At 45.1% G+C, this 27,595-nt stretch overlaps 3 protein-coding genes across 6 annotated transcripts in view; 1 reads left to right on the top strand and 2 right to left on the bottom strand.

Annotated features, from left to right (window-relative positions):
- LOC119382249 (pseudouridine-5'-phosphate glycosidase) overlaps positions 1-27,595 on the bottom strand; it is a gene marked incomplete in the record, with an annotated part of 1,023,505 nt that overhangs the window by 507,519 nt on the left and 488,391 nt on the right.
- The window catches only part of LOC119384112 (CD151 antigen), a 367,764-nt gene that overhangs the window by 321,803 nt on the left and 18,366 nt on the right, over positions 1-27,595 (top strand). For all 4 annotated transcript variants that reach the window (XM_037652406.2, XM_049412774.1, XM_037652407.2 and 1 more), the window contains one exon: positions 27,252-27,370. In XM_037652406.2, the coding sequence (XP_037508334.1) occupies positions 27,339-27,370 (32 nt within the window). In that variant the 5' untranslated portion in view covers positions 27,252-27,338. The remainder of the gene's footprint in view (positions 1-27,251; positions 27,371-27,595) is intronic.
- On the bottom strand, positions 20,838-27,129 carry LOC119384110 (uncharacterized). The gene is made up of 4 exons (XM_037652404.2): positions 26,883-27,129; positions 24,981-25,668; positions 24,346-24,548; positions 20,838-21,332 (listed from the first exon to the last, which is right to left on the bottom strand). Exons 1-4 carry the CDS (start codon positions 27,125-27,127, stop codon positions 20,843-20,845), a joined length of 1,626 nt encoding a protein of 541 aa, XP_037508332.2. The 5' UTR covers positions 27,128-27,129; the 3' UTR covers positions 20,838-20,842.

The raw sequence follows: 27,595 nt of genomic DNA on the forward strand, positions 1-27,595 counted from the left end.
GACACTATTGTGTCCTGTCTCTTCCCTGTCCGCGTCTTCAAAGCGCACCCACATCGTCCACATGCAGAACCAACTAGCCCAATTAAGTGCGCTCTCTAACGCAATCGCGTTAAAAAGCGCTGTGCGAAGCAAACACTTCATCTTCGTAAGAGCACCTCAGTAGTAAGGGGGTAAATTGTCCACTCTTCCGTTCGTTAAGATGAAGAGATCATGGCCGTCTCCTGCATATATATATATATATATATATATATATATATATATATATATATATATATATATATATATATATATATATATATATATGGGTATAACACAACGGAGGTGTCATCAACAGTGATGTAAATATTTATTTCCGAACAGTTTCGGGAGGGGACCTCCCTTCCTCAGGTATTGAGTTAAAACTTACGTCGAAATTCGAATTTGCTTCTTTCCGCATCCCTCTCGCATTCAAGGTCATTTCAGAGAGTGGGAGAGATAGATTACGGAAAAAAGAAAAAAGGAAAAAGAAAAAACGAAAAAGAAAAAAAGGAGAGAGAGGAACACCGATGAAGTCACGAGGCGAGGAAAAAAAAAGAAAACAAACTGCGTATGGCCTAAAGTCGTTGAAAGTGTGCCGGTTCGCGTCGTGCGCCGGGGCACCCAAAATTGTCGTCGCGGAAAGCAGGATGAGGCACGTGAGGGAAGAGTGTCCCCTTAATGGGTCGGCTTTCCACCTTTCATCATGGGTCTCCGTCCGCTCCTTGTGAATAGCCTCCAGCTAGTAGGAGAGCGTAGGCACTTTACATTGTACAAGTTGTCAAAAGAAAATAATCAAGAAAAAAAAGAAGAAGGAGAGAAGGAGAGCAAGGAAGTAAACGACACTGCACACGTACGATCCAGGCAAGAAACAGGCATGGTCCCAATTATGATTCCGTGTTGTCAAATTCATTTTGGCTTATCTTTCACCCTACCAAGTGAGCCGTCATCGGAGACTCCATCATGCGATATGTTCATACGCACTTCAGTCCGAACGATCCAGCCACTCCGTGCTTCATTGCATATGGTGGTGCTATGTTCTCTGATGTGCCTGCACTATTGGAATAGCTGCCAGAGATTGTGGAGACGGTGTTGCTTCATGTGGGCACCACTGACATCGTGAAAACCGGATGTTCGAAATCACTGGACTTGTTGAGGGAAGCGTTGCGACGTGTGAGACAGGTGCGCTCGGATATTACAACGGTGCACATAAGCCTGCCACTCCCCCGTGCACCGAATCGCCCACGTCGGGACTCGAACTGGCGCTTCGCGTCCTGTTTCAATCGGGAAGTGCAGCGTTTCAGCAAAGAGGCCCGTCGTCTTTGCCACTGCGGGACGTTGGGAGCGGGCGTCTTCTACGTGGAACATGGATTCTCAGCCCTCCCGCTGAGACGTTTCCTGGCTGCAGATGGCCTACACGCAAGCTTTGAGGGAGTCGCGCTGCTCTCTCAACACACCAGAGTTCAGCTCCGAAGGAGTTCAGCGGCATGGAGAGCAGCGCCAACCCCTTGCACGCCCAACTCCGGTCACCAGCCCACTCAACAACGGGCTGCCGAGGAACACACAGAGCCACCCAGGGCCCTAGCAGTCACAACATCACCGCTCCCGCCAGCGCGGCGCTACAACACCAGGCGGATGTACGTGGCGACGACCAAGGCGGCGACTTCCAATTGACACAAGGGCGCTAAAGGTACGGCCGGTCTCAAACACGCATGGTCCCATTCATTTCTCTCGATTAGGCAAACTATTGAGAAACGGGTGCAATACGAAAAACATACGGAACAATTAAGCAAATATTTATCTCACCAAATTGCACCTAAGGGCCTCCGCCTAGCTTGCACCCCCTCAATGTCAACGCTAAGTGAAACCGAAAAGAAGAAGTGGGAAGCAATCTTACTTGAAGCGTCCCTTAAATTGACGCAGGTCATTGCCGACCATAGTGGGCGTAAGGCTGCCGAGTACAGTGTCGCGGAGACCACGCAGAAATCGTTGTCTCATCTCGGAGAGCATGAGGCAAGAGACTTGGAAGAGTTCGAGTCAAAAAAGAGAGATGAAATTTCAAAAGTAAAAGAGCTCAAATTTCACCGGGACAGTAGAAATTCCACTGATCAACTACATGCAGAAAAGAGGGGTGGGACTCCACAAGAAGGCCAGAGATCTGCCGTACATCAGCCTAACAATGAAGAGAAAAATGAGCACTCAAAACAACAGCGTAGGCTTGGTGAAAGCGGCCAGACTCTTGGACATGGAGGTGACACTCACGTGCCAAAAGATAGCGAGAGCACTCAGAAACTCATGGTAACAATGTCCTTAACCTGTCCACTACAATGCTTACACACACGCAGCTCCAACTTTTGTCGAGGGACTTAACCTTTTGGCCATCGTCCGGTAGATTCAATGAGTTTGAACTCTACCAGGACCTCGACAACTTTGCGCGCAATCTCCGCCCCCGTGAATACTTTTATGATAGGAAAGACAGTCCAGGCGAGAATAGATTGGTGGTGACAAATCGTGGTGTCCAGGTGAGCAGAGGGACAAACACCTTGATATGTATATATCAGCTGTCCAAAAAGATATAATCAGAGCGTACGAAAAAAATCGGCCATCTCGCAACAACCTATCAAAGTCAGAACGAAAAGCACTCGATGAACTCCCAAGAAACGTCGATATTACCATCAAGCCTGCTGATAAAGGGGGTTGCATAGTAATTCTAAACACGTTGGATTACCTAAAAGAAGGGGAGCGACAGCTATCAGACACAAACATCTACAAAGAACTTCCAAAAGACCCGACTTCCGAATTTGAGAGTGAGATGAAAGTAACGTTAAATAATCTCCGCCGGGAAGGGAAAATTACCAGCAAAATGCTAAAAGCGATGTTACCGGCCCATTTTGTTCCCGGTCGCTTCTACCTCCTCCCTAAAACACACAAAGTAGGCAATCTGGGACGTCCGCTAGCATCCTGTAACAGTACATCAACAGAAAATATACCAGAATTCATTAATTCCCTGATAAAAGACATCCCACCGACTTTTCCTTCTTACCTAAAGGACACAAACCATTTCATCCGCGAAACTTCTAATCTCAACATCCCAGTTGATAGCTTCCTGGTGACCATGGACGTCTGCTCACTGTACACTAACATACCCGACCGCGACGGAATTGTGACTAAGGTTTCGGAGTATGTGAAATTTGACTCATCGGCCGGTGTAAGTGGCGAGGTACTGTCTAAACTTCTCGATCTTGTACTAAGCTATAACCATTTTGAGTGTAATGGCAAGCACTTCCTTCAGGTCAGTGGCACTGCAATATGCACAAAAATGGCCCCGAACTTCGCGAGCACCTTTATGGCATCTCTTGAAATCCCAATTATTGAGGGGCGCGCTTTGAAACCTTTGTATTACAGAAGATTCTTGGACGACATATTTATTATATGGAACCACGATGAGGAGAGCCTTCACCGGTTAATATGGGAGTTCAACGAGCTCCACCCATCGATTAAGTTCATGCATAGCATTTCGAAAACTAGCATTAACTTCTTGGACGTCACTGTTTCGGTCAAAAATGAACGCCTTTCAACAAACCTTTACTGAAAGCCTACAGACCGGCAAATGTACCTACATTTCAACAGTAGCCATCCAAGACATTGCAAGACGGGTATTCCATATTGTCAGGCCTACCGGTATCGAAGAATATGCACCGATATACAGGAATTTGGCAAACACGCAGAACGCCTAAAGAATTCCCTATCACAACAAAATTATCCTGAAGACATTATTGACGATGCCATACTACGTGCTCGCAACGTGAACCGGAATGACATAATTAAGTAGCCAAAAACAGTATACAAGACAACTTCCCAAACAAATCTTGTACCAACTTACTCCTCATGAGTGCCACGAGTTAACAAGATACTTTCCCGCCATTTCAACATAATCAGACAAAGCAAACGACTGACTTCCATCTTCGCGGAGCCACCTCGCGTGGTGTACCGCACGGATAAAAACCTGAAGGACATTCTCGTCAGAGCAAAAAAAACTCCGCCAAAATTGAACCAGGGTGCCGCCCCTGCGGATAAACTCGTTGCAAGGTGTGCCCACACATGGTCACAACGCGTGAATCAAAGGCAAGCTTCTCAGATTTCAAATTCAACATCACCCAAAACCGAAATTGTGACTCCAGCAGTGTGATATACATGTTACATTGCAACGTCTGCGGGCAAGGATACATCGGACAAACGGACATGCCATTTCGGCTACGGTTCAATAATCACTGGTACCACGCCACTTCACTGCCGAAGCTACCCTTATCCAGACATCTACGCTTGCCAAACCACAGCTTTGAAAATATCAGCGTAACTCTTTTACAGTCCGGTTTCCAAAACACGCGCGCGCGCGAACAACGTGAGGAATATTTTATTCTTAAATTTAGAACATTAACAGCCAGCATCAATGAGGACCCTGGAAGACTCTCCTCCCTCCGAGAGATAAGCCAGAATGAATTTGGCAACGCGGAATCATAATTGGGACCATGCCTGTTTCTTGACTGGCTCGTACGTGTGCAGTGTTGTTTACTTCCTTGCTCTTCTTCTCTCTTTCTTTTTTTTGTTGATTATTTTCTTTTCACTACTTGTACAATGTAAAGTGCTTACGCTCTCTTACCAGTTGGAGGCTATTCACAAGGAGCGGCCGGAGATGAAAGGCGGTATGCCGACCAACTAAGGGGACACTCTTCCCTCACGTGCCTCATCCTGCCTTCCGCGACGACAATTTTGTGTGGCCCGACGCACGACGTGAACCGGCACACTTTCAACGACTTTAGGCCATACGCAGTTTATTTTCCTTTTTTTTCCTCGCCTCGTGACTTTGTCGGTGTTCCTCTCTCTCCTTTTTTTCTTTTTCGTTTTTTCTTTTTCTTTTTTTCTTTTTTCCGTAATCTATCTCTCCCACTCTCTGAAATGTCCTTGAATGCGAGAGGGATGCGGCAAAAAGCAAATTCGAACTTCGACGTAAGTTTTAACTCAAATCCTGAGGAAGGGAGGTCCCCTCCCGAAAATGTTGGGAAATAATTATTCATATCACTGTTGACAACGTCTCCGTTGTGTTATACCCATTACTCGAAAAGAACTGGCCCATTGAACCATTTATCTACACATATATATATTGTAGCGAAGCCTTCGAACTTAGTAATGGGTTGCGCTCTCCAGCGCCTTCTATAGTGGGTCGTCCTCTTTGGTTTTCCCCTGAAAGGACGTCGCTCGCGCTGAGTGTTCGTGCCTGGCCGTGACTGTCGCCATTACACATTATCGCCGAGTGCCGTCTGTACCCAGCACCTCCACCAATTTGTTAGGGTACTTATTAAACGGCATAATATATATATATATATATATATATATATATATATATATATATATATATATATATATATATATATATATATAGAGAGAGAGAGAGAGAGAGAGAGAGAGAGAGTGAGAGAGCGTTACAGAACACACTGATTTACTGTTTTTTAGTCACTAGGCATCAGTACATTTCCGAACAATTAGGCATAAACCTTCTTCAAGATCAGTGCCAATACAAAATAAACGCGTTTCACCAACGGCGTCACCTGCATTTATCTTCATACTTCTGATCATTTTAGCTTGCCGTGCCTCGTTAACATCGGAAATGATGACGGCTGTTTAGTAATAGAACAATAATTGTTGGAGTTTAACGTCCCAACACCACAATATGATTATGAGTGGTGCAGTGGTAGTGGGCTCCGGGAATATCGACCACCTGGGGGACGGCTGCTTTCCGGCGGGGGGGGGGGGGGGTACGCTATGCGCGGATATGGTACGTTTACTTCCCAGTTTCCTTACGTTCAGCGATTGCGTCCCTGTCTTGCAAAAATTAATCAAATTTCTCTTCTCAAACGGAGTATGCTACCACGTGCATCCGCATGCGTGCGAATGTGTGCGTGCGTGTAGCGTAAGACTCCAGCGGATGAATCTTTTGTTCATTATAAGTGATATTAACTCGCAAAATAACGAGCCCAACTTCCAGGGCGGCCTAAAGATGGCCACATGGATACTTGGGAAACTGGGCAATGCGTCCAATCGCACATCGGCGTATCCTGGCCGGTGAAATTAAGTGGTGCACCTGAGACCACAAGACGTGCATCCAGTGCGTGCGGCAAGCCCACTTGTGACGAGGTTGACATCGTACCACGATATGGCTATGAGATGCGCCGTAGGTGAGGGCTCTGGAAATTTCGGCCATCTGGAGTTCATTAACGTGTACTAAGCACTAGGACGTTGCCTCTATCGAAATGTGGCCGCCGTGGCTGGGATTTGATCCCGCGACCTTCAGGTTAGCAGTCAAGCGCTATTAGCAGTCAAGATAATTTTTATGCTAAATTTGTGCGTAGGGGGGTTTAGAATGGTCGGCTATAGCGAATACATCTTCTCGCACAGGCATACAGAACACAGCAAAGATAGGCTGTGTTCTATACGCAGCCAATCTTTCGCTATCTGGCCTTCCCGTTACTTCTTGTGTCATTGTCTTTCGCGCTACTTGTTCAAGCACGAATCTCTACAAAGTAGCCCAAATTTCACTTCTCATATGATTTGTCTTTTTTACTGGCCATCCTTCTTGGTCCTACCTCTGCTTGTAGCGCAAAGTGCACAGATAGCCTTGTTTCTTTCTTTCTTCTATCTTCTCTCGTTTCTTCACTGGCCTTCTTTCCATTTTCCTTTATTTCCCTCGTTCTTCCTTCTTTTGGTTAATGATTAGCTTCACTGACTTTCGTGCCACCAAGCACTCCAATATGACGCGTGTCGTCGGCACTTCGTCGAACTTGCGTATCGCACGACTTCACGCGCAGCTTATCCTTCGTACCACTGCGTATCGTCTAGCTAAAACGAGGCGCCTCCCTGCTCGTCTTCGCACTCTCGTAAGGAGCTCTATACACTTCGTCATCCGGCTCATCCGAGAATCCTTGTCTGACCTGTGAAACGGTTCTTCACCTTTTTGGCTATTTTTTTCACCGTTTCTCGAAGCACGGCCTTCCTTTCAAATGAAAACCTTGAGGCATTCTTTAAGGTCCCTTCTTTTCGAGGGTGACTGACGTCATCCATACCTGTGTTCGGCCACGTGCTGGCGCAATTACGCCCACGGCATATTGAATTTCGAGCAATTCCGGCATGGAGCCGACTTACGTAAAGCAGGCTGTAATTGCATATTGCTTAGAGAAGCATTTGTCCCACACTCGACTGAAAATAAGCGGAAGCAGGTTGTTGCTAACGTCACATTTCCGGCTGAAGCCACTCTGCTAAAAGCTATGTGAAAATTGGCTTACCGAGCGTAAATGGGTTGCATTTCTACACGCGTTATTATGGGAGACGGATCTTTGTTTCGGCATATTTCACGGCATGACTGGCAAACATATGCAGTGGAGGCGACTTCTGGTACCACCGACTGCAGGCTTCAAGCTTCAGGTTGCAAGTTTATTATTAGTGAAGTAGCGATACACAATGTTTGAGGAGTCATTTGACAGACTATGGTCTCACAGTGCGAAGACCGTAGAGGAACCCAAGATGAAAGATGCATAGGTGCGTGGCAAGAATCAGAAACATTAATAAGGCAGTAGTAAACAGGAACTACTGCACAAACTAAACCGTAAAAACAGCATTAAATGCACCAACAAGAATAATAATGCAATAACTGAGATACAACTTAATGAGAACGTAACAGAATAAATTCTGATGACAGACGGAAGAATGTAGAGACAAAGATTTTACGCCATAACCAGTGTTGTTTTTATTCGTTTATGTTCTGCGTCATCTTTCTCATTTTCAAGATTTACGTTAGAAGAAATCATCGCTCCGGAATTTCCTTAAATAAATTGTCTGTTGTCTCCAAATAGATGCGAGTAAGTGTTCCCCGTGCTTTTTTTTCTTTCCAAGCAAGTGGCAGTAACCTTAAACAGAAACAAAGTGAAAGGGCAGCGGACTGGGATAATTACTGTGCCATTGTGCTGAAAGGCGCAGAGCTAAACAACTAGCGCTTACGGAAGAACGCCAGTGCCTTATGACGCACATGAAGACCTTACAGCCCTCCATGAAGGAGTCACAAGGTCGCGTGGGAATTCGCATAACTACGTAACGCGCGGATAGCAATCATGCAGGCATGGGAAGTAAGGTTAGTTCTTATTCTTTAATTCCAGCCTTCTTTTCTCGTTCAAGCGAATTCGCACCATGAGGAGATGGAGGCGCGTATTAGTCAGCTGCTATGACCTCGGTAATCCGGAATTTCGTCAGAAGCACGAATTTTTCCCCTGGTGCTTGGTAGGCCATATTTCCAAACCATGCAAAAAATACAAAGGTCAGTCCTACAGCCACGGCCATGCTTTTGTTGATGCCCGATGAGAAACGCCATCCGGCTTGTCTGATCCGCGCTGCGTGACCGGAAACCAACACGACTTGTATTGAGCATTAAATGGCAGTTGTCGGCTACCTTCAAATGGCCTCGAGCCAAAAGCCCGAGCCGCTATGTTGACAATCAAGCGACAATGCCCGGGAACCATTGCGAAGACAAAACATCATCCCAGCAGCCAATCGAAACGTAAGAGAATGCTTTCTCTGGCCCCGAACTTTTTGTAAAGGACCGTATTACATGTTTTCGTTACTCCTCAAACTCCTCATTTACGTGTGTTCACGATATCACTGAAGCTTTAGCTTTTATTACGCTGAGGTTTAATTGGTAATTTCCAACAGTGGCGTTCCAAAGGCACCATACAGGGTACCATCATTCGCTTGATTGTCAACTTTTGGCGCTGATACTTGGTTGCCTGTGCTCTTTACTACGCCAGCAGTCCGTGAGCATCGGCGCGCGGGTTTTGCGCCGCCTTCTTCGATAGATGGCGCACGCTTCGTGACCATGCCGGCCACGATCGGCGCGGCGCGGATGCTGCTTTGCCTTAACGAGAATTGCAACGAGGTTCAGAACAAAACAGGTTCATTGCAGATAAATAAGCGTTCAGGCCTGGGTCGCGTCGTGGCTCCATCTGCTCTGCCGGTATCCACTTCATGCTTACATCTACTCTGGATTAAGGGAGAGCCAGCGACGTTTTGTTTAAACAGAGCGTCTGCGCGGCACGGGGCGCTGTGGTATTCGGAAAGTGTGATCACCGTGGCCTTGTGTACGACTGAACAAGCTTCTTTGAGAGGTGTGAAAATAACGCCGGGCTTCGCGGAAACGCAACACAGTCGGCGCGTAAGCTGGAGGAGCGGCCTTCGTTGCACATTCTATTCTCTCTTACGGCGCTCACTGCCAGTACTACATTTGCGAGGTACCAACTACGTCATCACTCACCGTTATTCTGCGCCTTACGAAGTACCCACTGCATAATTTTGCGAACTAGCAAAGTACCCACGACGCGTCTATACGACAATGCGCGAACCTAAGTAGCTGCAGACTTTGCTGAAGCTGTCGTTGCTGCTGATGAAAACTAATTATGGTGGAACACTTTGTAATCGGAGAGGAGCTTCAAACCACCCACTCACTAATCAATACGCATGGTGTGGCGCCTGGAGCGATTCTACTGCTTCGCCACGCAATATTACGTGTGTTTTTGCGATTCCTCCCCCGACATGACGCCTGTACGGGTATTTTTCCGAAGCACTTTCAAGCACCGGCATGGCTTTGTGGCTGAATACCTGAATGCCACGCAAAATGCCTAGGTTTTATTGCTGCTCGAATAACGGATTTTGTTTGTTCTTTCTCTTTCATGTTGCATTTGTCTTGCACATGTTAGTTTTAGCACCTTTCGGCTTGTAATTTACTCGTATTGATTACATGTGCCCCTAGGCATTTCCTTGAAAACGTTTCATCTGCTCAATATGAGCGAGCCTGCACCCCTTGGCGCAGGTCCCTTACATAGTCCAAATTGAAATACGTATGATAGGGTAAATCTTTGCGTTGTAAGCTTGAAGTAACTGCATACATGGGCAAGGTGCGATGTCATTGTGCATGCGCCTAAGACAGCTCGAAGGGAGAAACCACGCGGTTTGGCTAAATCTGGAGGAGCGGCCTTAAAGCCACTTGCGAAGTGCCCACCAAGCCAAAACTCATCGCCATTTTGCGAAGTGCCCACTGCACATCTATAAGGCAATGTGTGCACCTACGTAAATCCAGGCTGTCTTCATGTTGTGGCGGGTGATTATGATTCCCACTTAAGGCGAAGCCCTTTGTAACGGACGGCGTGGTTATACACTTGTGCCACGGAATATTACATGTGCTAACCCGGCTCACGGCGTATGGAGTCATTTTCCGAACAACTTTCAAGCGCCGACGTGGCTGTGTGGCAGAATGCTTGACTATTACGCAGTTGACTGGGTTAGACTACTGCTCGAACCCTGGTTTCTATCTCTTATTGTGCTCAAGGTCACTGGGGTCTTTGCTCCGCACGGCGTCTGATAAGGCATATAAGCCTTTCGCCTTAATAATTTGCATATTTGGTCATTCCAAGTGAAACGTCCCAGCACAAAATTCGACCACCACCGATTGTATTGAAAAAATTGAGCTAGAAAGTAACTTTGTGAAAGCAATTTTGGTAAAGCATCTTCGTTCAAAAAAATTATCTGGTCACGTGACCGCCCTTTGAATATTCCGGCGAGAAGGCAAAGTTGAGTGGGAATAAACTATGCGTATTCAACCTTGAAACTGGGTACAATGGCAGATTGTGTTTTAAAGTAATTTATTATGATTGTTCTTTCACGTTGCGTCAAGATCAAAACCATATATTAATTCTCCGGCTTAAATATGCTTAGCAAAGAAGCAAGAAAACATGCAATTTCAGACAATTTTCGTGAAACCTGCGGCTACGTTGCCGCCGCAAAAATTTCATAGCTCTTTTACCAGTCAACGTAGTATCTGCTAAAAATAGTTTCAACCTATGCAAACAAATGTTTATTGAGAAAACTGCTCGCAAATATTAAAAAATTCACTTTTGGGGGAGATTCACTCGTAAATTAAGCATTGAGGCCCTCGCGATAAAAATATGAGAGGATTCTTTATATGCTCCAACGTCTTCTCTTGTGATGTGGAAATTTTTATTCCTGTAAATTTTGTTTGAAGCAAAAAAATAATTTTTGATGTTCACAATTGATATCGCTGGTAGGCACTACCGATGTCCGTCTTTACTGCAGAACGCGTGCTTTTTATCGGCAATTTTTTGGGCTTGCGTGCGGAATTCATTATTTCTTCAACCAAACTCTGGCAGCGTGATTTCACATCAGTGTATATATACATCGGAACTAGCTTACTTTTGTGCCTTCATAACTGGCTTTCTTGGCACTAGGGGAAGTCAGGCAGACGAGCACAGCATGGCCATAAGCGTTTGGCAGTGGTATTTATTGGCTGACTCTGCTTCATTTTATGCCACACGGACGCGTGAATCACATGATTCTTTGCTCTCAGGTGTTTCACATTACCACAAGAACGTTTCATGGTTTACCAACACTTGCAAAACAAAATTATGGCTTCAAAACGTAAATTTCTTGTCCTTCAGGCCTTTTGCTTTCCGATGTGCCGTCCTCTGTTCGCATTTTCTACACCTTAATCGTTAATGCCAAAGTAGGCTACCTTGTCATTCACACCGGCTTTCTCACTTGAAGTCCACGAGTGTTGGAGAATGATGTAATCCCAACATGAAGTGCCGAAAGAGTAGTAACAGTATCTGGGGTTTTACGTGCCAAAACCAAGACATGATTATGAGGCACGCCATAGTGGAGGGCTCCGGAAATTTCGACCATCTGGTGTTCTTTACCATGCACTGACATCACATAGTACATGGCCTCTAGCATTTTGCCTCCATCGGAACCCGGCCGCCGTGGCCAGGATTGAACCCGCGACCTTCGCGTCAGCAGCCAAGACCGTAACCGCTGCACCACCGCGGTGGACAATGTTGAAAGAGTAGACGGTTCGAAATGGTACAGCTGTCGGGTGGGTCCCTTTGATAGAGATCACCATGACGAGTCTCTGAGCGAGCTGGGTTCTGTTTTCTTGAACTGTGGAATCTGGCGCCCAAATCACTGTAACAACCTTTACATTACTTTTGGTCCAGCCATACAAATCATGTGGTTCGGAACGTGACCGCCATATGGCCTCCGTAGACTTGCTCTTGCTGCCGGACGCTTCAGTGGGCCGTCAACTACAGAACCAACCAAGAATCAATCTCATTACCTAACATCACGGAAAACGCTTCTGTTTGCCAGCGCGCTACCAGTGACAATGGTTGTGGACATCAAAAATTATTTTTTGCTTTAAACAAAATTTACAGGAATAAAAATTTCCACCTCACACGAGAAGACGTTGGAGCATATAAAGAACTCTCTCACGTATTTTTATCGCGAGGGTCTCGATGCTTAATTTACGAGTGAATCTCCCCAAAAGGTCATTTTTTGTCAACTTTGCAAGCATTTTTCTCAATAAACGCTTGTTTACAAGGCTGAAAATATTTTTAGTAGATACTACGTTGACTGGTAAAATAGCGAAAAAAATTTTGCGGATGAAACATTGCCGCTGATTTTACGAAAATTGTCCGAATTTGCGCGTTTTCTTGCTTCTTTGCTAAGCCTATTTAGCCGGAAAAGTAATATATGGTTTTACTTGTGACGTCACGTGAAAGAACAATGACAGTAGAATGGTTTAAAACACGATGTGCCATTGTACCCAGTTTCAAGAGTGAATACTCATGATATATTCTCACCCAACTTTTCCTTCTCGCCGGAATATTTAAAGGGCCGTCACGTGACCAAAATTTTTTCTGAGCGAAAATACTTTACTAAAATCACTCTCACACAGTTATCTTCTAGCTGAATTTTTTTCAATAGAATCGCTTGATGGTCGAATTTTGGGCTGGGACGTTTCACTTGGAATGACCCTATTCTCACCACGCGAATTTTCGCGATGTTATAAGATGGCGAAATTTCGCAAGCCCAAAAAGGAAACCACCTTATGTGGTTTCCGTACCTCTGAGCGTCGGTGGTCATTCGAGAACGAAAAAAAATCCAGCGGACCCTACGCACTGTGGGAAACTCTGTAATGCGAAGCAGCCAGCAAAGAGCTCAATACATTACCTTGTCCCTCTTCGAGGAAAATAAAATCATTCATGTCATGAAATCTAGTTCACTATATACCACATGTCTGTCATGCATGCATGCGTGTACAATCTTTTATATAATGAAACGCATATTCTGGTATATACAGTGCATGGCCTGTCATTTCTGTTCGTCACGCACTCATGTCATGCCATACCAATTTTGGTGTATATCCAGTTAACGAAACGGCCGGAAGCGCACCAAGACAGTGTCATGTAAATCGTGCCGTACATGCCATGCATGTTATGATTTACGTGTGAGGACCTGTCATTTATGTTCCTCATACAGTCACGTCAGGCAATATCACCTTTGGTGTATATCAAGCTAGGGAAGCGGCCGGGAGCGCACCATGAGCATGGCATGTAAATCATGTTGTACACGAAATGCATAGCATGATTCACGTGTTAGGATCTGTCATTTATGTTCGTCATACAGTCACATCGCGGAATACCGATTTTGGTGTATATCAAGCGAGCGAAACCGCCGCGAATACACCATGACTGTGGCATGTAAATCATGACATGCATATCATGGTTTTCATGTTACCACCTGTCGTTTATGTTCGTCATACAATCACATCGCACTATTCCAATTTTGGTGTATATCAAGCGAGTGAAACCGCCGCGAGTACACCATGAGTGTGGCATGTAACTCATGCCATACATGACATGCATATCATGGTTTTTATGTTACCACCTGTCATTTATGTTCGTCATACCGTCACATCGCGCAATACCAATTTTGGCGTATATCAAGCGAGCGAAACCGCCGCGACTACACCATGAGTGTGGCATGTAAATCATGCCATACATGACATGCATGTCATGGTTTTTATGTTACCACCTGTCATTTATGTTCGTCATACCGTCACATCGCGCAATACCAATTTTGGTGTATATCAAACCAGCGAAACCGCCGCGAGTACACCATGAGTGTGGCATGTAAATCATGCCATGCATGACATGGATATCATGGTTTTTATGTTACCACCTGTCATTTATGTTCGTCATACTGTCACATCGCGCAATACCAATTTTGTTGTATATCAAGCGAGCGAAACCGCCGCGAGTACACCATCAGTGTGGCATGTAAATCATGCCATACATGGCATCCATATCATGGTTTTTATGTTACCACCTGTCATTTATGTTCGTCATACAGTCACATCGCCCAATTCCAATTTTGGCGTATATCAAGCGAGCGAAACCGCCGCGAGTACACCATCAGTGTGGCATGTAAATCATGCCATGCATGACATGCATATCATGGTTTTTATGTTACCACCTGTCATTTATGTTCGTCATACTGTCACATCGCGCAATACCAATTTTGTTGTATATCAAGCGAGCGAAACCGCCGCGAGTACACCATCAGTGTGGCATGTAAATCATGCCATACATGGCATCCATATCATGGTTTTTATGTTACCACCTGTCATTTATGTTCGTCATACAGTCACATCGCCCAATTCCAATTTTGGCGTATATCAAGCGAGCGAAACCGGCGCGAGTACACCATGAGTGTGGCTTGTAAATCATGTCATACATGACATGCATATCACGGTTTTTATGTTACCACCTGTCATTTATGTTCGTCATACCGTCACATCGCGCAATACCAATTTTGTTGTATATCAAGCGAGCGAAACTGCCGCGAGTGCACGATGACGTGGCGTGTAAATCATGTCGTACATGACTTGCATATCATGGTTTTCATGTTACCGCCTGTCACTTATGTTCGTCATACAGAAATATCTCGTCGTACGCGTTTTCCTATTTATTTATTTTATACTCTCAGGGCCCGAGGGCATTACAAAAATTACACCATCTCCCGCTAAAGGGGACCATGAGGCGATGCGAAGCCGGAGCACTTGCACGATCGCGTTCCGTTGGCGTTTGTCGGGCATGCTACCGACCTCGCGTCGTGGAATGCGAAGAGGGACGCTACGCGCGTCGTATCTTCCATCTAGCCTGGCCGTTAGTTCTCACAGGGCGAGCGGGGAACGCGGTCGACAGGCGGGCGAGAGGGGGGCAGCGTAGGAGAGGAGAGAGAAGGGGAAGGGACGCGCATGCGCTCGAGCTCATCGCGGCGTTGCGCAGGAGAGAATTTCGCCATGACTAGCCCGCGTTTCAGAGTATGAGTGGAAAGGGGGAGGGGAGAGGGGTATGGGAGAGGGGAAGTGGAGAGGAAAAGTGGAGAGGGGAAGGGGAGAGGGAAGGTGGAGAGGGGAAGGGGAGAGGGTGAGTGCAGAGGTGTGTGGAGAGGGTATGCGCATGCGCAGTAAGCGTGGTCACGCCGCACACCACCACCACCGGATTGAGCTCCGCCTTAAGATACTTCGAATCTAAAAAGGAGTGGTCAGACAACAATACATCAGTAACTGCAATTTTGAAGGCGGCAGATTCTTCGATTTGAACGGCCGCGAGCCCCCCGAGAGCGCCCCGGCCATTTAAACGGCCGCGAGCGCCCCGAGATCATGTCATGTAAATCATGCTGCACATGACATGCGTGTCATGATTTGCACGTTAAGACCTGTCATTATGTTCGCCATGAACTCTTGTCACGCCATACCAATTTTGGTATATATAAAGTTGCAGCAAAAGGGAGAGTTGGGCTACTTGGTTGGGGTTCATATTGAACAGCGCAAAAAACGAGACACAAAGAAGAGACCGCTCGTGTTGTGCAGTCTCTTCTTTGTGTCTCGTTTTGTGCGCTGTTCAATATGAATATACAAAGTTAACGAAGCGGCCGCAAGAGCCCCAAGACCATGGAATGTAAATCATGCCGTTCATGACATGCATGTCACGATTTTCATGTTATTACTTGTCATTTATGTTCGTAATACGGTGATGCTATGCCATGCCAATTTTGGTATACATCCTATTAACGAAACGGCCTGGAGAGCACAAAGTCGTAGGCGGATAGATAGATAGATAGATAGATAGATAGATAGATAGATAGATAGATAGATAGATAGATAGATAGATAGATAGATAGATAGATAGATAGATAGATAGATAGATAGATAGATAGATAGATAGATAGATAGATAGATAGATACGCTTAAAGTAGCAGAATTTAGCTGAGAAACGCCTCGCATTTAAAAAGTCAGCGTAATCCTTCACAGCGCCAGACAATGTGTCAACAACCGGTCGACCACGGTAAGTTCATAGAGGCTACCGTAAGTTCCAAAAAACAAGGTATTCCGATCCTTTAACATGAACAGACCTCTTATCGGATGTGTACAGATAGTTTGAACTAAAGACAGGAGGGTTCGGCATTCAGGACTATGAGACGGTGGTATGTATACAATGTACACCTAATAGACCTTATGCAAAATTGCTGCCATCTATCGGCCGTCGTGAGCATAGCCGCCATATTAGAGGCTAAGCGCGGCGCAGTCCGCACAGTCTGCGGGCGTGTCTGCGTGCGCGTACGTGCGTATATGTAACGCGTATCGACGTGAGGCGTGCAGTGGATAACAACCGCAATGCCGACGTATTGCTGCGTCCCTTGCTGCACACAGAGAGGAACTCGGGATGCTGAAGGAAAAAAGGTAAGCAGTAAACTGCACCTCGTTATTTTTCCTGGCTGTCGACGTTTCCAGCATGTGCTCCGGCTACTGCTCCCGAATGACATGTTTGCGTTCGCCTTTATAAGCAAATAAGACGTGTAATAGCATCTGCACTTGTGTTCCCACAAGTTGCTGCATGCCGAAGCAAGGCAGTTTTTGCAACGTTTTCGCTAGCAGCCGTTTACCAAGTGAAGGCGATTTCGCTTCACACAGAAGCCACCTTCACGCAACGAGCTCTATCGCGGCTACTCGCGCGTGCCTGCATTTCATTGAATGTGCTGTTTTGTTTACGTTTCGGTAACGGCACACGCTGAATGGGAAGCTAGTGCGCGTCATCGGCGGATTCCGATAACGAACCGATGGTGCTAAATCATCTTTCTTTTCTGTAGTTTCGTTTTCGATTCTCGAGTGCGTGTGACAAGCTGCCGTTTAATGGGATGGCTTGCGCATCACTGCACACATTTTTCAAGCATTCGATGTGCAACGGCACGTTATCAGACACCTCAGGAGTGACTTGCTCCTATGGCAAAAATGGGCAGATCCCACGCATTGTGGGAATCGATGTACCGTGTTTACTCGATTGTAACGCGAACACAGCTGTAACGCAGGGGATGACTTTTCATTGCGTCCAGGAAGAAAAAATAGGTGTTTGGTATGTATTTCGATATTTGATTGTAAGCGAGGGTCAACTTTAGGTAGGAAAAATATTGAAAAAAACTTGCGTTACATTCGAGTAAATATGGTCACCGCATTGTTTTTTTTCTTAGGCAAATCAAGGCATTCATGACATGAGCGGGGCATGTAAGTCATGCCTGTCAGAATTTTGATGTTGCGATCTCTCATATATGTTCTTCATGCAGTCACGTCACGCCACACCAATTTTGGTGTATATCACAGCGGCGAAACGACCGTGAGAGCACCATGAGCGTGGCATTTAAATCATTCCGTACATGAAATGTATTTCATCATTTTCATGTTTTGACTTGTCATTAATGTTCGTCATAGAGTCATGTCACCCCATACAAATTTCGGTACATGTGAAGCTAGCGAAGCGGCCACCAGCATATCCTGAGGGTGGCATGTAAAACATGTTTCACATGACATGCATGTCATGATTTTCATGTTACCACTTGTTTATGTTTGTCGTATAGTCATGTCACACCATACCAGTTTTGGTATATGTGATGCTCGTGAAACGGCCTCGAGCCCATCACAAGTGTGGAATTCAAATCATGCCGTACATGACATGCGTATCGTGATTTTCATGTCACCATGTGCCATTCATGTTCATCGTACAGTCACGCCTCATAATACCAACTTCGGTGTATATCAAGCTAGCGAACGCTGCAAGAGCGCCAAGACAGTGGCATGTAAATGATGCTGTTCATGACGTGCATGTCATGATTGCCGTGTTACCACCTGCCATTTATGTTCTTCATACAGTCACGTCGAACAGAACCAATTTTGGTATATATCAAGTTAACGAAATGACCGCAAGAGCACCAAGGCCATGGCATGTAAATCATGTCATTCATGACATGCATGTCATGATTTTCATGTTTATGACCTGCCATTTATGTTGGTCATACAGTCATGTCATGTGATACCGATTTTGGTGCACATCCCATTAACAAAACAGCCACGGGAGCACGAAGTCTCGTAGGCGGCTAGGTAGATACGCTCAAAGTTACAGAAGTTCGCAAGAGAGAAATGCTTCGCATTCAAAATGCTTTTTTGGTACATTGATTAAATTCAACCGTTCAAACGTGTTTGTGGGTTGCGCTAAAGTAGTTGCTGTTGAGCGTTGCCTCGGTGTCTCAAAGTTGAATGTTGCAGCACTGCTGTTAAGCCCGCAAGACTATCGTAGGCTCAGAGAGGAACAGAGTGAGACGTGTGTTTTTATACTGACCTAAAATGTTAGTTACCAGCACAGCTCGGAATGATAACGCATCAATACCAGCTAATCGACACTTATGTTTTATAACAACACCCTTCGTGTTCACTTTCGACGTGCGGATGCATAAATTCTTGACAATTTAAACGCACATAATTTGTGTTGAGTACATAATTTTACACTAGAGGAACGCATCAGTTTTATGAAATGGAAAAGAGACAAGCTTGATTTGCAACCACATTTACAACGCACATGTACACTGCAGTAAGAGTTAAGAAAAACAGCCCAGAAAGTGCTCATTGATGGAGGTCAGTTGCGCTTCCTTATTTCCATCTTAGTTACATGACGTAAATAAGTTCACTTCCACCCCAGAATTATCAGTATTTCAGACATGCGAGTCTCATGCAACTCTTAATTCTTTCAGGTGTCATTTCACTGCATTCCTGATGACAGCAGCCTCCGGAAAAGATGGCTGGCTGCGATCAAGAGGGAGCCACCATTTAATATTAGAACAGCCCGTGTGTGTTCCAGGCACTTCAATGAAGAAGACTTCCTCAAGAACATTGTTAGTGGCCGCCGAATGCTACAAGAGAATGCAGTTCCATCCGTTTTTGCATTCAAGAAAGCCATTAAAAAAAAAAAGGAAGCCACCAAAAGCCCGACCTGCCCCAACCATGAAGAATCCTCTTCGTGCCATGTTTGTGCAGGACACAGTGGACAATGACACATCAATCACAGAAAATAGTGAAAACATTGAGCAAGGCATGCTGCCAGATGCTTGTGAAGATGCAGAATCCCCATGTGACTTTGCAGCGTTGCTGCAGCAACACACAGCACAACTACAAAATGAGTTGGCACAAGCAAAGGCAAAAATTGCAAAACTTGAAGGAAGAGTGTGTCTACTCATGCAGAGATGCAGTCATCTTGAAAAGGCTGCAGCACAATTTTGCATTGAGCAATTTAAAGACAATGATGAAGATTTTCAGTTTTATACCGGCCTGTCATCATATGGTGATTTCATCAAGCTGCTTCACTATCTTAAACCTGACCTGAAGGAGGAGGACGAAAATGCACCAAATCTGAAAAGGGGAGTCGGTAGGCCTCCAGTGCTCACCATCGAGAACTAGCTTTTTATGGTTCTCGTGAACTTGAGGCTAGGCCTTTTTCAAAAGGACCTCGGACATCGTTTTAACATTCACCAAAGCACAGTAAACCGTCTTTTTAATGACTGGATTAATCACATGTTCGACAGGTTCACAGACCTGCCAATGTGGCCGTCACGAACTGTTGTTGACAGAAACATGCCTGATGAGTTCAAGAAAAAGTATCCAAAGACTCGGGTAATCATTGATGCTACCGAGATAAAATGTGAAGTCCCAAGTTCCTTCGTACTAGAGTCAGAGACCTACTCTATATACTCTAACTCCTCCTCCTCTCCTACTCTACTCTACTCTAACCTACTCTAACCTACTCTAACTATAAATCGAGCAATACTTTCAAGGGACTGGTTGGCGTTTCCCCTGACGGGGCTCTTACTTTTCTGTCACCACTTGTGACAGGCAGTGTTTGAGACAGGGAGCTTGTGAAAAGAAGTCGTTTTCTCGAGCTTCCATTTGAACAAGGCGATGTTGTGATGGCTGATAAGGGGTTCACCATCAGGGACCTTCTTGAACCTCTTGGGGTGCAGCTGAACATGCCGCCATTTTTGAGAACACCACAATTCACAGAAGAACAAGTTGCCCAGACAGAAGCCATTGCATCTCTACGCATTCATGTGGAAAGACGCATCCAAAGGATTAAGTGTTTTCACATATTCGATCGAAGAATTCCCATTACGATCGCACCTATCATCAACCAAGTGTGGACTGTGTGTGCTCTCCTAACTAACTTCCAAACACCCCTGCTAAAGGGCTCTTAGAGTACTATGTATTTCTATTTAACTGTTTATATCAGCAATCTCTTGAAGTGCTATTTATTTTTATTTAACTGTTCATCTCTGCAATTTTTACATGTGTTCAGGAAAGCCCTGTGCAGCCATACATAGCTGCTAGCTCAGAATGCTGAAGCTAAACCTTTTCCTTGTGTATATTCATAGAGGCTGCTTAAGTAATTGAGGCAGAATGCCATAGAAGATACAATAAACACCGTTTCACTTTCAAAACTGGTTTCGTTTATTGCACTCGCATCCTGGCATGCACTTCGGCACAGTTATTTCCAGTTCAAGTCTGCTCAAGAGAGCTTAAATAGGGCAGAGCTTGTTCGAAATAGAAGTTGTCCAATTTTGATCTGATTGCTGCCCAGGTGTCACAACAAAACTCAACTCTGCACACAATCATCCATGCTTCTGCATATACTATAAAGTGCGTCCAGAGAAGTCCTGCACAGAACATCTGTCCCATCACTTGTGCATAGTAGTCGCTTGATTCTTTCAGGTGCGGAATGCCATTTACCACTTCAACAAAAAAATCAGGTGAGGCGAGTGCTTCTTGGAGACTAGATGACCTCTTGCTCCAAGGGCACTTCACCTCAATCAAACCAAAAGGTGGATCTTCGTGAACATCGTACACGACGCGGTCTGGTGTGGCACCCAGCCATGGGGAAGCGGGGCGCACCATGAGCCCACAGGTGTGAACGATCACCTTGCGGCCGATATGGTCCATGGACTGTACATACCGCTGCACTGCTCGTGGCTCATTCAGAGTTCCGTACCTGCAAATACATTGAAGGCGAAAAGTTAATAATACATAGATAAGTGTAACTGTTGTTTGTGCTGTTTAGTGTTGGTTTAAAGAACAGTCAGTTAACAGCATATATTTTACGCAACTAACTTTGGCCAGAGAAATGGTGGCATTGCTCTCAGTTGTAAATGGCAAAGCACATTTCACTGATTGGATTATTTTTTCCAGTTCACAGTAGGACATGAGTAAAATCACAATGGCGCCAGATTAATTTTTATTTCTTTGGGTTCTGAAATTGAAATTTTATTCCGCAACAAGAACATGCTACGAGGAGGGCAGGTAAAAGCTGTTCGGATAGCTTGAGGAGCCCTGACCCCCTAGTACACAGGATAGCAAAGAAGCATGCGGCTAAGTAAGTACATCCTACTAAAAGAAATATATATCAATTCATAGGGTGGTTAAAAGAAAATAAAATATTACAATGCAGGCATAGAAAAAACAGTAGTCGCCATAGCACATCATTATACAAACATTAATTGCAGTTTTGGTGATATGCTAGATATGTTAATTTTGTGTTCCTTTGTTATGCGGTTTAGAAGTGTAGGCAGTTAAAAATTGAACATTTTATTTTCGTAATTTGTTCTGCATCTCGATATATAGCACACTTCAGGTTGACGTACTTTATAAGCAGGGAAGTTTTTCTTTAACCTCGCTATTCTTGCAATGGTATCATTATTTTCAATAAACCGAACTTATATAGACGACATAGTTTGTAATCGTGTATTGACGCAACCTGAATGATACGGTGCTTTTTAAATTAGTCTGCTGCGTGGCAGCGATATGGCACTTTACAGGCTAGACGCAAAGCTTTCTTTTGTAAGACGGTTGCTGATGTTTACGATTGTTGTTGTTGACCATACAAGAAAGGCATAATTCAAGAAGAAAACAACGAATTATATATAGGCATGTTAACAGAAGCAGGAAAGTAGCAGCAATGGTGGCGCATAATGCCGATTGTCCTAGATAGTTTACTGATAATATGGTTCACGTGATTATCCCATATGATGTTTTGTGAAAAATACACGCCTAATGATTTGAAACTTTTGACAACTTCAATTTCTGAGTTATTTAATGAAATGATGGGAAGCTGGACTTGTGTGTGGTGGGGTGAAATAAAACAGCCTTAGTTTTATTTATGTCTAGTTTTAGGGAGTTTACTTGAGCTCGCGCATTAAGTTCAGACAGCGTGTTATTCGCTCGACTACCTAGTTCGCTGCTACATTTGCCTGAAAAAAATAAATTATCATCAGTGTATATTATATAATGGACTGATTCGTCGATACGGATATTTCAATAAAATAAAGTATAAAGAGAAACAATCCCAGGATGCTTCCTTGCGGGACTCCTGTTTTAATGGGTTTTATTAAATGTTTTCCTTCAATTACGGCGAATTGAGAGCGGTGTTGCAAGACACAATTAATTTGTGTGCAATGCCTCTTGTATCATAATGATCGAGCTTTTGAAGGAGAATTTTATGACTAATGAGGTTGAAGGCCTTTGAGAAGTCCAGAAAAAGGCCAAATATTATATTTCTAGATTAAAAAATTTTTAAAATGTATTCCTTTTGTGCCAGTAGCTCTCCACTGAAATGCGACTACCGTGGCCAGAATTTAATGCCACAAACTAGAGCACAGCTGCAGGACATGTTCGGGTTGCAGCAGATGGCAAAGCACGTATAAACAAATGGAAAGTTAGGCGAGTTGGTACGGTGGCATACTTGAAAATTTGAGTGCGAAGAGGCAAGGACCAAGATCAGAATTGCTAAATAATGGGCAAGACAAGCACCTACCCAGAACTGTTCATTATAAAAAGATGCGAGAACATGCACCTGGAAACAGTCTTCAATATATACAAGCGAAAAAAAAAGTTTCCTTGGATACGCATCTAAAGTCGCAGCATTTATTGCAAAGAATCTATCCAAAGATACCCTGTAGGTGTAAGCCACTAGAAAATTGCACACTCATTTTGCATTTTTTTCTTATTTTAAGTTGAGAAACATCACGTATCGTAATTGAAAAGATTTCTAACTGCGCTAAGGACGAGACACCAGAAACGAAGTGGACAGGACGATCGCAGACTAACAACTGGTTTATTGAAACATACACCACCCTTATGAAACAAACTAAGCGCGTGCGCAATGACATTCATGACTACGTGACAGGTTTCACCACCCCCAAGACTCCCATCTACTACAAAGGAAATCACGCTCTTTTCTGGAAAGATACACGGATGTATCGCTGACGCACTTATCAGGCCCGTGTCTAGTATTAACAAGCGTTTGATGGAGCATGCTAATTCATTAGGAGACGGGAGTGGGAAGCACCTACCAGTTCATTGTGGCGCATGTGCGCAGGGATGCAAGCCCATCTTCAGTAGCACCAAGGTGATAGGGCGAGCCAGAAGCCAAAGAGCAAGAGAAATCTTGGAGGCATCTTGGATAACTAGACACGGGCCTGATAAGTGCGTCAGCGACACATCCGTGTATCTTTCCAGAAAAGAGCGTGATTTCCTTTGTAGTAGATAGGAGTCTTGGGGGTGGTGAAACCTGTCACGTAGTCATGAATGTCATTGCGCACGCGCTTAGTTTGTTTCATAAGGGTGGTGTATGTTTCAATAAACCAGTTGTTAGTCTGCGATCGTCCTGTCCACTTCGTTTCTGGTGTCTCGTCCTTAGCGCAGTTAGAAATCTTTTCAATTATGTCGTACCAACTAGCCCCCCAACGTACGCTTCTCGAGATCACGTATCGTATTGGCTCAATCAGTATTAGCGACACAAGCTTCATACGTCAAGCATACACAGGCAACTCCAGGATGGAGGCCATGCACTGAATGCACAGCATTGAATTTTCTTCCTTGTGAAGAATTCGACTGTCATCACCAAGGTAGACGTAGCTTTATGGAAGTTCCATATCAGCATAAAAACTGCATGCGTGCTGCAGCCCAACTCACGATTTTAATTTTTCGCTATGCTTAAATTCTCTTACCTTACAATGCCATTCGAAAATTCCTTTGGCCTCATGACATTCGCTATGCCCCGCTCAGTCCACGGGGCTTTCCTAGACAGCACGGTGCCAAATTTGGAAGCCGTTAGCCTGTTGGCTCGGGAATTCCTCCAAGTGGTGCTCTGGCTCTGCTGTCTGGTGTTTTGCTCCAGTGCTGCAGCATCTTCACTTGAAATCCTGAGTCCCTGCACACAAGCAATATTTAAGTATTTAATTAACAGCGAAACGCCACGGCTGTGTTGATTTTTTTTCCCTCTCAGAGAAATATTCAACCTGCAAGCTGTTGTGTTGGAAGGTTATGGCCTTATTAGCCAGGAGAAAATTTCCAGGGGCAATGCCAAATCTCTTCCTTATCCTTTTCCCTATGGCCTATTAGATTGCACGTCCAAGTGTGGCAGTCTGGGCATGTTGGTAGTAATTCATTTCCAAGGTGAAAGCTCAAAGCAAATTGTCGCACACGAAAAAAGGCACACATACACACACAAGCACCTGTGAATGTATATATGTGTTCCTTTTTTTCATCCGTGTTTTCCTTGTGCTTTTACCTTTCTTGCATGTCTATGGTGTACTACAATTATTGGCTCTTTAGCAATATGTTTATACAAGCAGCCACTTACTTGTAACACCTGATTGTTTGCCATTTCTTGAGGGGGACACCAGCTACTTTCTGCCGGGAAAAACTTGTAAGCTGGCGCAGGAACTGGCAAAGGGAGTGTTTGGCTTGACGAGCTCCAGGGCATGAGGCACTCAAAGCCAGCTGGTGTCATTGGCATTTGTATATATTTTGCTGATCCTACAAATGTTTTTCCCATTGGAGTTTCTGCGGTAGCATAGGAATCAGCATCAGCAAGAATCTCTGCCCAGCAACCATGCGTTTCCTTTAGGCTTTCCCCAAGTTTCTTTGTAGCCTTTAAATGCTCCTCCCATGTGGGCCGGTTAAACGTCAACTCTTGCAGTACGCACTGTCTCGGCGTTGATGGTCGGCCCTCTGCCACTTGGCGCCAGTTCACATCCATTACACCCTCCGGTGCCATATATTTCCGTGGCCGTCGCCACTGTTGAGGCAGTTCAGTTGGTGACAGCTCCTCCGGTGGTTCCTTGTAGCCAAGTTTCTGAAGCTGCACCACCTGGCTGAGGACTGCAACCAAATGGTTGCAATGACCTGATGTCCCAGATGGGCAGGTACATCGAGCCTGTGACACGCGGTTGTTGGCGGTGAATGTAAGATGTACAGTGTACGGGTCTGCGGTCTTCTTTCGACTCCGGTAGCACAGGCATCTCACTGCAATGGCAGGCCCTGAGGGACTGCAATAGAAGAAGCAAAGCTTACAGTATATATTTAGTGCCAGCAAACATTATATTCAAGCATGAATTACATTAATGTAACGCAGCCAAGCGTTGCCGAAATGACAACATTCCCTAATGAGCACAATGCATATCTAAGCACATTGCTTCTCCGGAAGTGTTTGCTGCACAATCAAATGGGAGCCAAATGGTGAAAGAATAAGCCTCTCTTTTTCGTGTTGTCAGTAATGTCGCCATGATATGGTGCTACTTGACCACTTAGTCGTGATTTTGCTTCATTCAAATCCAGTCAATTATCGATAGTGATCTGAAACGGTTGCCTGCACTACGCTGAGCGAGTTACCAAACAAATCAATCCGAATTTTCGGACCGTATAGCAGCGATAATCTTTGATAGCAATCATGAATTCTAGGGGTTTCTCTCCCCCCCCCCCCCCTCGTCCACTAGGCATTCACGCCATTACAACTTTCTGCAGATGGTACGCGCAAAGAAGGCACCAATATGCTTGTCCAGCACAAATCAAACTTCACAGACCTTTACTGAATACAGTAAAGGTCTCCATTACTCAGGTACCTTTATAATCCCAGCGTAGAAAGCGGCGCAGTTTTGAAACGCCGCGCACTAAAAACTAGTAAAATATCCTCGTGAACTGCGCAATGAACAGTGGCCGAACGTAAGCAACATTACCGCGTTACATTTCTAACAAATGCATGTTATATGATCACAACCTTACCGCAAATAAGAAAAAGCCAGCGGCCACCCTACTGCACGAAACAAACGTTACCCTGACTGCTTGCATGTTCTATGATCACAACCTTACCGCAAATAAGTAGTAAGAAAAAGCCAGCGGCCACCCTACTGCACCAAACAAACGTTGCCCTGACTGCTTGCAATGTTATATGATCACAACCTTACCGCAAATAAGTAGTAAGAAAAAGCCAGCGGCCACCCTACTGCACGAAACAAACGTTGCCCTGACTGCTTGCATGTTATATGATCACAACCTTACCGCAAATACGTAGTAAGAAAAAGCCAGCGGCCACCCTACTGTACGAAACAAACGTTGCCCTGACTGCTTGCTCGATCGTTACCGTCGTCGCTGCGCCTACTCGCGTCAGACGCAAAAGCCCCTTCACTACCCTGTACCCAGGATAAGAAGATGACTGAAAATGGTTGATGCTCCACACTCAATAAAAAGAAGGAAAGTTTATTACCTTGCGCACTGCTTCGTCCGCAGCGACGGCAGGCTCACGTAGGACTCCGTGACGAACTTGTAGCTTCGTTGTCGTTGTCGTTGCGATGCAGTTTTTGAAGCGTAATACCTGTCGACGAAGTCGCTTGGTAGGGCCGGTAATGCGGACAGATCCTTAGACCACTCGTCCGGCATTTTTTCATGCGGCGATTGATAGCGATTGAAGCACGTAGTCACACGGTTACGATATCGACAGCGGCACGACATAGAAACATGCCTTTAACATGGCGCCGCATCGGTAGTTTCGTGAAGCCGCCGACAGATGGCAGCAATTTTGCATAAGGCTTATAGAGTTTGGCTACCACCGGTCAGTGGACCTAAATTTTCGCAGGGCGGAGAAAAGAGGCGGCCGGAGCCCGACCGGCCCCTGCTGCTTCAGCTGCCGGGCGCCACGGAGCCCTGCGCTGCCTTGGGCCCAATGTTCCTGCACACAGCGATGAGGTACTACAGGTATGCGCTTACACACATTCCTGGAAACTGGGTGCAATCAAGGACCGCATTGCCTGTTTTAAAGCGGCGCTTTAGTGACGTTATGTTTTCTGCGGAGTAAGCTTAAGAATGGGGCGACACTATAGTGGGATTCGTGGTTTATCTTTTTTACATCCATTGCAAACCCATTTGGTATCAGAATAACTTGAAGATCTTATTTCGATTCCCCTATACTACACAATGAAA

This window comes from Rhipicephalus sanguineus, chromosome 2 (genome assembly GCF_013339695.2).
Source record: "Rhipicephalus sanguineus isolate Rsan-2018 chromosome 2, BIME_Rsan_1.4, whole genome shotgun sequence".
NCBI lineage: Eukaryota > Metazoa > Arthropoda > Arachnida > Ixodida > Ixodidae > Rhipicephalus > Rhipicephalus sanguineus.